General features: G+C 31.8%; 1 protein-coding gene across 24 annotated transcripts; it reads left to right on the top strand.

The window, feature by feature from the left end:
• The first annotated feature begins 5051 nt into the window (after nucleotides 1-5051).
• On the top strand, nucleotides 5052-9737 carry LOC107936263 (tRNA ligase 1). 24 transcript variants are annotated; one of them, XR_001694363.2, is made up of 10 exons: nucleotides 5052-5383; nucleotides 5601-5776; nucleotides 6015-6094; nucleotides 6478-6537; nucleotides 6605-6755; nucleotides 7036-7131; nucleotides 7232-7319; nucleotides 7446-7603; nucleotides 7862-7932; nucleotides 9487-9737. XR_001694363.2 is itself a non-coding variant. In XM_016868958.2 (5 exons), exons 1-5 carry the CDS (start codon nucleotides 5377-5379, stop codon nucleotides 9666-9668), a joined length of 516 nt encoding a protein of 171 aa, XP_016724447.1. In that variant the 5' UTR covers nucleotides 5060-5376; the 3' UTR covers nucleotides 9669-9737. The 24 variants fall into 24 exon arrangements, 2 of the variants coding, with proteins under 2 accessions (XP_016724447.1, XP_016724448.1); XR_001694369.2 differs by having other exon boundaries at nucleotides 7446-7549; XR_005917043.1 differs by having other exon boundaries at nucleotides 7550-7603; nucleotides 9481-9737.
• Nucleotides 9738-10454: the final 717 nt, after the last annotated feature.

The raw sequence follows: 10454 nt of genomic DNA on the forward strand, positions 1-10454 counted from the left end.
TCAAGTATGTTCCAAGTAGTAGTAAGGACTAAATTATAAATTATTTAAATTTATTATTTGTCCATTTTTATGTTCTAATATATTAGTGACTAGCCAAGAATTACTTTGGCACCAAATGTAATATACCTATATTAGGTTCCTTGAGTCGAACATGGTATAGGGGATTTACAATGCTTTTCGAATTGACCATCTTGATCCAACTTGATTACTTATCAATTTTGAGCCCAAGGTCACAAGCAGCCTATTTGGACATGAACAAATTTGACACACTTGTGTCAACAAGTGCATTCAAACTTCTATCCGCCATAGTGATGTCCACAAACATCAGCCCACGACTCGTCTTGTCTTCGGCACCTCCTAATATCAAATAAAGATTTTTGGTCGCCTTGTCTACCTCATCATTCCCTTCCATTGCAAAAAGTGAGGCCTTCTTTTGGTAGTCCTTGATTATATGCGGACTATCACAATGGAAGCAACTTAAAGGCCCTCTCTTTGTCCTATCTCATGGCTTTTGAGCCTTACCATCGCCATTCTTTGCAGGCTTATCTTTGTCTCCCCCACCATTTCCCTTTAGTTTGAATTTGACTTGGAAGACTCAAGCTTGTGTTTCTTTGCACCAAGCTCAACAAAAGATTTTGCTACAAACGTGGCCTTAGAAAGTTCTTGAGCTCATAGACATTGCAACTCTTACTTCGCCCATAACTTCAATCTATCCATAAAGGAAAAGAACGTCTCTTTCTCGCTCATATCCAAGATATGAAGCATGAGTTCACTGAACTCCTACACATACTCCCTCACTGTACCTTATTTCGTAAGTCAGCGCAACTTTGCCCAAGCCTCGTCCTTGCCCAAGTCTCAATTTTGATCCCACCATGTCCCACACCTTTGAACCTACACTGCCATTATAACAAAGCAACGTCAGTAAAATACATATCAGCAATATTTACCTTAGTGGCATCGTACATGATGCCTTTGGCACAGAAGTATTGCTCCATTCCCCACAGGAAATTGTCCACATCTCTCGTAGAGCTTATCCACTTGAATTCTTTGAGCTTGGGTTCAACAGGTAACCCTCCATTGCCCAAAGCAGCCTTATAGATTGTGAGTTCACCTTTGAGCTCCATAATCTCCTCTTTCAAGGCCATCATCATAACCTCAAGGGCATCATACCTACCGGTCAACTTGTTCTCACGGAACGAAGAGACTCTCACACATAATCCCCGAGTTACTTCTTCATTGATTGCAACCTATAGATGAGTCCCCCCTCAACTTTATCGAGTCTCTCCTTAACGTCCCCTATGGACTCTTTGAGTGTGACTACCATCCTTCCAAAGCTGGCAATATGTCCCTTAAATAACTAGCTTTCCTAGCCCTCCCATGGGTCTCCATTGGTTCACTCTGATCAACAACTTCTTTCGATATCTTTCAATGGTGCCTTCGAACCTCAACTCTGATACCAATTGTCACGGATTGTGAGACTAAAGTTCTAGCCCCTTGACATTTGCACCACCCTTCATTATCCCCATAATGATTACCTAGCCTATAAAAAGTGATTATAAAAAGTGAATTTTTTGTGCCAACACCGATATGTATTTTTTTCAAATACACTTGGTATTCCAAATTAAAAAAAAAAAGAAAAAGAAAATATTTTAATAAGTTCTGGCACTCTCGTTGCTGGCACCAATTCAAATTTAAAATTTTTTTTAATGCTGGCACCAATTCAAATTTAAACAAAAAAAATTAAAATTTTGGTTTTTTGGTGTTGGTGTTCTGCTTTCCGACATCGGTGTGGTTTTTGAAAAAAAAATTGACATGTTCTAGTTGTCAGGACCAATGAAAACAAGAGAGAAAGCTAAGAAAAAATAAAAAAATAAAAAGTGAGGAAGAGAATAAGGCAAGGTGTAAGAACAATATAGACTTGGGAAATATAACAATTAATGATAATAGTAACAAGATTAACTAATTATCAAATAAATAAGAAACTAACATGGTCAAATGAAAGGACAAATAAAAAAATAAAAAGAGATAGTAAAATAATTATTCTTAAAAAAAAAAGAAATTAGGTTGATAAATTTGACTTTTATGGTTTCAATGTACAATATTTTTATTCTCTAAAAATAGATATATATGAGAATTAAAAGTTTAAGGAATTAAAGAGTTTGAAATGAAATTTTTTATTGTAATTAAATTCCATTAGTTAACGCAATTAAACCATTTAAACGTTCAAAAAAAAAATCATGGAAAGTTTAAAAAGTTTCCCTACAATTAAACCATTTAAACATTATAAAAAAAAACCATTAATTCATGCAATAAAAAGCTGTATATGATAAAAAAAAAGCTGAATATGGTTTTTAATATAAAAAAATCATTTAAAATGTAAAAAGCTGGATATGGTTTCCATGTAATAAACCATTTAAACGTTATAAAACCATTATGTCCATTAATGGTTTCCATGCAATTTAATTAATTCAAACTTTTTAAAATTTTCAATTGTCATTCCAATAGCTTAATTAATCGAATTAAAAGATTTTGCTTTAATTAAATAAGCGTACAAGATTTTTCTTCAATACAAGGAATTGAAGTGTTTTAAAAATATATGTACTATCTTAATGCAATCTTGCATTAAATAAACGTACAAGATTTTGCACCATAATTTTAAATTATCTTTCATTAATTAATTTTTGTGATAATTAATCATGCAATTTAATTCATGCACCACAATTACTGTTAATTTTAAAAAACGATTAATTGTTGTTATTATTTTATTGTAATTATTCGTGCAATTTAATTGATGCACCACAATTACTATTATCATTTTATTGTAATTACTCGTGCAATTTAATTGGTGCATCACAATTATTGTTAATTTTAAAAACCAGTCCATGCCTATTATCATTTTGTTGTAATTACCCATACAATTTAATTGATGCACCACAATTATTGTTATCATTTTATTGTAATTACTCATGCAATTTAATCAATACACCACAATTTAATCAAGAGACTTCATCTTCAATTCCTTAGCTTCCTCTTTCCCTCTCTTCTTTTTACTGGTCTTAACAATTAAAGCATGCTGACCAAAAAAAAAAAAAATTCAAAAACCATATCGGCACTGGCAAAGAGAACGCGGACATCAATAAAGTAAAAAAATAAGTTTTTTTTTAAATTTGAACCAATGCTGGCAACGAGAACGCCTACACCTATTAAACTTTTTTTTTCTTTTTTTTTTCAATCCTGGAATACTCATATTTTTTAAGTGTATTTGAAAAAAATTACATATTGATGTTGGCGACACTACAAGAAAATAGGGCTTTAGCGGCATTTTTAGCGGCGTTTTATCAAAAAATGCCGCAAAAATTGTAAAACACAGAGCAATAGCGGCGTTTTACCAAAAGCGCCGCTAAAAATGGAGCAATAGCGGTGTTCTAGTAAAAACCAGAGCATTAGCGGCGCTTTTGGTAAAACGCCGCTAAAAACCAGAGCATTAGCGGCGCTTTTGGTAAAACGTCGCAAAAAACCAGAGCATTGGCGGCGCTGTTGGTAAAACGCTGCTAAAAACCAGAGCACTAGCGGCGCTTTTTGGTAAAACGCCGCTAAAAACCAGATCATTAGCGGCGCTTTTGGTAAAACGCCGCTAAAAGTCATATAACCCCTAAACCCCAAAAAACTCATAAACACTAATCTATAACCTCTAAGACAATAATTATTAAAAATTATGGTTATACAATATATTAAATATTTTCTTATATAATCGTAAAAGAGGTAGTATTGAGTTTAAAATATTAAATTAATTATCATTATAGTTTAAGGTTTATGGTTTAAGATACATGATTTAGGGTTTAAGGTTTAGGAGTTAATTGTGGTTTAAGATATATGATTTAGGGTTTAAGGTTTAAGGTTTAGGAGTTAACTAGTATTTGAAGGTTTATGATGAATTATGGGTTTAGGGATTATAATTTAGGGTTTAGGGGTCAGTGTTGGAGTTTAAGGTGTAAGGGTTTGGGGTTAAGGGTTAAGGGTTTAGGGTTTATGGGACAGGGGTTAAGAGGCTTAGGGTTTAGATTAATTAGTATTTTTTAATTTATATATTAAACGATTTCTTATGTAATTGTAAAAGAGATAATATTAATTTGAGTATATTAAACTTATGATTATAGTTTAAATTATTTAAGAGATAATAGATAAACTTTATATATATTAAATGGTTTAAGATTTAATCTAAAAATATTTTGATATATTAAAAATAATTCAATTCAAATTAATTCCTCTACACTTAATTTATTTAAGTGAAATTTAAACTTAAAATTTAGTCCTTATATTTTAATTTGATTAGTTTTGGTCCCTCTATTTTTCAAATCGATCAATTTTATCTTTTGTGCTTTTCAAAATTTAAAATTTTAGTCATGATCACTCAAATGATAGCAATTATATATGTTTGGTTAAATTCTGCTATTAGTCTTGGTATTGTGTGTAAAGTTGTAGGTTGAGTTCATGTTATCCAATTAGATCATTTTTGGTCCCTATACTTTTCAAATTTTCAAATTTTAATTTTGACATAAATGACAACCGTTAAATCCGTAACTGGCTTTTTGTGAGTAATATGTTTGTTACATTAGATTTTAGAAATAACAAAACTTAATGAATTTAATAGCTACCATTTAATTAATACTACAATTTCAAAATTTCAAAATTACAATGACTAAAAATAACAAAATTAAAGTAAAATGACTAAATCCACAACTTACATATAATTCAATGACTAATAGAAAAATAATAATAATTAAAAAAATTTAACTTGTTTATGTTTAAAAAATTAATAAATATCAAATGAAAATAACATGTATATATTTATAAAAAAAATTAAAACAATATCATTAGGTTTAAGTAAATTTATGTTAAGTATTTATAAATATGATGTGTTTTAAGTAAAATTTAATTGGAGATAAAACAAAATAGTTTAACTTAAACGGTATAGTTTTAATTAGAGATTTAGGAGATTAACGGGGTCTTTTAAAAAAACGCCGCAAAAAAAAAACATAATTGTTTAACTTAAACTTCCTTTCTGAAATGTTTTCTTTTTCTCATTGCCGACACTAAAGCCCCTAATTTTTGCCCCTAAAATCAGTATCCTCAAAACACCCCCAATCTCACCCCTTCGTTGCCCTTTTCAATAAAGAAATTATCCAACAGCAGTGTCTCCAAGCTCTTATCGAAGGTGCCCACGATTACTCTGGCTCCGCTGTACTTGGATGAGGCGATGGGTATTACACGGGTGAAGAAGATAAAGGGAAAAGGAAGCTGAAAACTTTGTCTGCAGTTGCGGAGTAATTCCTTGTGGAAAGAAGGAATTTCTTGCAGAACTTCATCCAATATTCTATGCACAGTAAGTTAGGTTTTATATGTTTGTTGTTTTTATTAATTAGCACTAGCAATCAATGGATTTTTTGTTCTTTAGCGTTGTTGTTGTTGCCATGACAGTTTGATACTTCGTTTCCACTCCCACTCCCACTCCCACTCCCACTCCCACATACTCATTTTGATGAAAGATTGACGAACCCACCCGCAAATTAGTTATTCTCGTGCTCTCTGTTTTCTCTTAGGTTTTTTTGTTGATGTTAATTTGTTCAAGGCAAACAAGGAACGAGCAGCTGGAATTGCAAAAAGCAACAATGATATAGTAGGACATGTAAATAATGGAAGTAGCACATCCACAATAGATGGTTTAGCCAATGAAGATGCAAATCTAATGATCAAAATGAAGTTTCTTACATATAAGGTATACTTTATGAATCTCTTCACTCGATGAGCTTCCCTTTAATTATTAAAGGGATAGGGGGTTATGATTTGGCCTTCTGCTATATTATTTGTGTGAGAGATGAATTGCCAGGGGATGAACATTTGTTTCAAGAAAGTTTCTTTTATTACTTGGTTTTAATTTTACAGTTCTCCCAATTAGTAATTTTCATGTGATATTCCTTGAGAGTCTGATTTTCATTCTGCTTTGCCCTTACCAGTTGAGAACATTTCTGATCCGCAATGGGTTGTCGATTCTTTTCAAGGATGGTCCAGCTGCTTACAGGGCTTACTATCTTAGGTAAGGTTTGAAAGGAAAGTTAAATAGTGTGATGCTATACTATTTAGTGAAAGTAAGTAGCAAAAAATTGGGGGGAGTTGTATAATGGTACGTAGGAGGCATTGGTTCTTGATTTTAGATGGTAATCATGCTCAGATGTTGAGGCATCTCTCTCTCACAGTCTCATTCTCCCATGTTAAGCATTAACTTTCTGGCCTCCTCTCTAATTTCTAACATGTTATGAACTGTTCGTTCTTTCTGGTGATATACATACACATATAAGCTACAAAGTTTTTCCTCTCATGATGTTTTCATTTTTGAATCCTCAAGTAAATCCATAAAATCTGTGTAGTGGATTTCAGTTAAGCTCATTTATGGAAAATTTATCCCTTTCTGGTATTTAGGCAAATGAAGATTTGGGGCACTTTAGTAGGAAAGCAGAGAGAACTCAGCAAGATCCTCAAGTAAATAATGTTGTCTTTTTAAAGTCATTCTTTGTTTTGTCTTTGTTCAATTTCTTTTTTTTTTCAGTTTGACGTCATTTGGTGGAGCGCGTTTGATTTACCTTTTAAGCCGCTACATAAAAGATTCATTAACCCATACAAAACCTGACTCGTTTCTCCTCTTCCTCTGAACGCCGGCCTCTCAAACTCCAACCAAGAAAGCACCAAACATTTATTTGGTAAACTTTTTATTCATTTGTTAAGACTTCTGCTTGCTTTTGTTATCTGGGTTTCTACGGTTCAATAATATATGTAAGATTTTCTGATTTTCATAAATTTTTTGGGTTTTTCCTTGTATTTTAGCAGAAAGTTTAAGGTGGTGAACTTGAGCTTGTTTATGCTGTTATCTTTCTGTTTGTGATGGCATTTTATAATTTCATATCCAATTTTTATAAAGCAAGTTTGAGATGATGGTACGCCTGGGTTTCTTGACATTTTTTCCCGTTGCTGGACATCCAGTTGTGAAGGCTCACTTCTGGCATCTAGATCTGCGGATTGCACCATAAAATTGTGGGATGTAACAACAAGCACAAAGGTCCCAAGGAATGAAGAAAAGTAGGTTTCACAAGTGAAGCAATTTGGTTGTATGATATAATATATAATGTCTCATATGGTATGGAATCATCTGGTAATTTTTATTAATATGGTAAAATAGGTGAATCAACAGGAGTGGGACGAATCCAAACAGGCTGAGATCATTGAAAACCCTAGCAACCAAGTCTACTTATGTGTATAGTTTACAGGTAATTCTTTTCTTCCGAATCAGATGCGTATATATTTCCACTTTTTATGCAACTTCTGAGGTTGGTCTGTATTGTCTGTCTGATCATTTATGTATATATATTTGTTCAACTTTATTTATTATTCAGTTTTCTAGAAGGAACCTGCTATTTGCAGCTGGGATGCTCTCTAAGAACACATAATCAGTAAAACCTCTCCCATGACCACCATTTTGATGTTTGGGTGCTGTTAGGTACCGTATACTTGCACAGAAGAAGCAAGATGCTGCTAACTAGCTTTTTTGGATGTATTGACATAAACCTTCTCCTTCTGTGTCTTAAATATATTTATCGTTGTTTTATAATTATTGTATATATATATTAATAGAAGGTCCATTTTGATCCAAAGTAGTCCATCTCATTGTTGTTTATCACGAAACTAGGTTAATTAGGGCAATTAGAAAAGGAAATTTTATGCTCATAGACATACATATATTTCAAAGTTCTTTCAATCAATTTGCTGCTTCTCAGCACTTCTTTCCCCTGACAGCTTTTCTTATATGCAGGGATGTCTTTTCTAGCATTCAGTCAGAGACTATCATGCAAAAGTCATGCAGGGCTTTCTCTTCTGGAGACGGTATGATATTGATCGATTTCCTTAATGATATTTATTTTGCCGAGGCTTTTTATCATTTTTCTGTTATTTTTTTATTTTAAACCATTATTAATACATGGGTGTTTTCTTTTGGTTCTATCACTGGAGGTGAGCAAATGATCTCTGTCTCTGTCTCTTTAAACGGAAGCCGAATCTGAAGTATTTTTATGGCCTTCCCTTTGCTTCAGAATTAGTAATTGAAAGATAGGATACCTCTCTTTGCAATTCAGTTTTTTTTTTTTAAATTCAAGATGGTTTCTTTACAAGTAAAATATGACCTGCTTTCATGTGTGTGAATGCTTATATCTATCTTTTGGACTTTAGACTTAACTGTCCTATCTGTATTCTACTTTGATTTGACATAATTTAATTTAATTGTTATCTGTTAGTTCAATCAGTTAGTATTGTTGACTCTATCAAAATGCTAATTTGAATTTTATTGTTAGAATTTATATATTTTAAAAATATAATTTTTTGCATTTTAACTGTATATTGTTTTTCTGGATACTGTAATACCATATAGTATATACAAAATATGAAACAGACCATGCCATTATTTATTGAACAGGTAAAAAACCAATTATTTTTTTTCCCTTTTTCTTAAATTAAAGACCATGCCATTAAGGTAAATGCATATTATTGTTAACTATTAATTATATTAACTATTTATTTTACATTAAATTAATGTTTAAACATAAAAAATAAAATAAGAAACAATCAAACCAACTGGTTTAACCTGTGGTCCAGTTTCTTTAACATTGGTATTTATGTCCTTTAATGTCGAATTTCTACATTTATGTCTTTCATTTTGAATTTTTAGATGATAGTAGTGTCAATGAATTCTTTGTCCCTTGTTATGCTATTAGTTCCTTTGTTTTTCATTTTCTTTTTTTCTTTTTTTCCCAAAGCCACTTGTCCCAGTTGTCATGTTTTTTTATGCATTTCCTTGGCTATGGGGTTTTGCTTGGTAGTTATGCAGCTATTTATTGAAAGTTGAAACTCATGCCTGTTTTATGAATGCTTACATGCATGGCAAGCTGTTGTTAGCCTTTCTTTCTATTATGTTTGTTGCTTTGTATTAGCATTCTCTATGCTACTTGCCCTGCAAAGTTCCAAGTTTCCATTTTTATTAAAGATGGCAATCGGGTATTTGGAAATGTTAATTATCTGTTCTTTGGCAATTTTGCCCAGCAGAATTAAGCTAATTTTATGGTTCTATCTTTAATTAATGCATGACTGAGTAATGCTTCCTTTACAGGTCAGTTTCCTGTTTCTCTGTCATGGATGGATGTATTTATTGGAAAATGGGACAAAGTAACTTAATACAAAGAAATTTTACATTTGATTTTCTATGCCTTTTAGATCACCTCTAATTTTAAGATTGATTGCAAATGCCATTTTTCATTTTTTACAACTTTTTCTGACCAACAATTTATTTGTTACATATATGTTGTATTCTATTTTAATCGTTAATTGTATGTCACTAATGCTTAATTGTTATAATTTTTTACATAATTTTTTTTACTCGAGGCTAAGAAGTTAGCATCACAATATCAAAAGGAAGCGGAAAAATGCAATTCGGGTATGGACACGTGCGAAGAAGGGAGAAAGCTGAAGAAGCACTATCGGCTCAAATGAAATTAACAGCAATTTGGGAAATAAGAGCTCGTCAGAAAGGGTGGAGAGAAAAGGTCGCCAATTCTAATGCATTTCCTTAAGTAACTTCATTATAATGTCTTATTTTATTGATATTTTTATATTTAATCTAGTTTTTATTATTTATTTTAGTTTTGACTCTAAATTTTTATTTTTATTTTAATATTTAAGATAACTTGAGTTCTAACTTTTGGATTTTAATTGTGTTATTAATTTATTATTTTAAATTCTAAATTTAAATTCATTAATTTTTGTATTTAGTTTTAAAGTTAAAATTTTAATAGAAAATTTTTATATTTATATCATTCAATATTTTGATAATGAATTTTAAATTTTTTATATTTTTCACGACTTTTATAACATTTTATAATTTTTTTTTGAATTTCATGACCTTTAGCGGCGTTTTTGGGAAAAGCGCCACTAAAGGTCATGGCCTTTAGCGGCGTTCGTGGGAAAAGCGTCGCTAAAGGTCATGGCCTTTAGCGGCGGCAGAAATAGAGGCGTTTTTAGCGGCGCTTGGAAAAACGCCGCAAATAGTTTTAGCGGCACTTAAAAGCGCCGCTAAAGATCTAAAAAAACACCGCTAAAAGTCAGTTTTGCTGTAGTGCGAACACAATGTCGACAAAAAAATAATTACTATAGATCAGGCAATCATCAAGCGATGCAATGGTCGAAACCAACATGCACTGTAGAAAATAGGAAATTTTCATAAAGATTTTGCACCTGGATCATTTTCGTAAATAATCAATTTATTTGGGCTAGTTATGAAAAAAACCCAGAATTGATTGTTGGATTTGAAGATTTCATCTCGATTGAAATTGACTATGACTTATGTCTTGTCAGAAAAT

This window comes from Gossypium hirsutum, chromosome A03 (genome assembly GCF_007990345.1).
Source record: "Gossypium hirsutum isolate 1008001.06 chromosome A03, Gossypium_hirsutum_v2.1, whole genome shotgun sequence".
NCBI classification, from domain to species: Eukaryota; Viridiplantae; Streptophyta; class Magnoliopsida; order Malvales; family Malvaceae; genus Gossypium; species Gossypium hirsutum.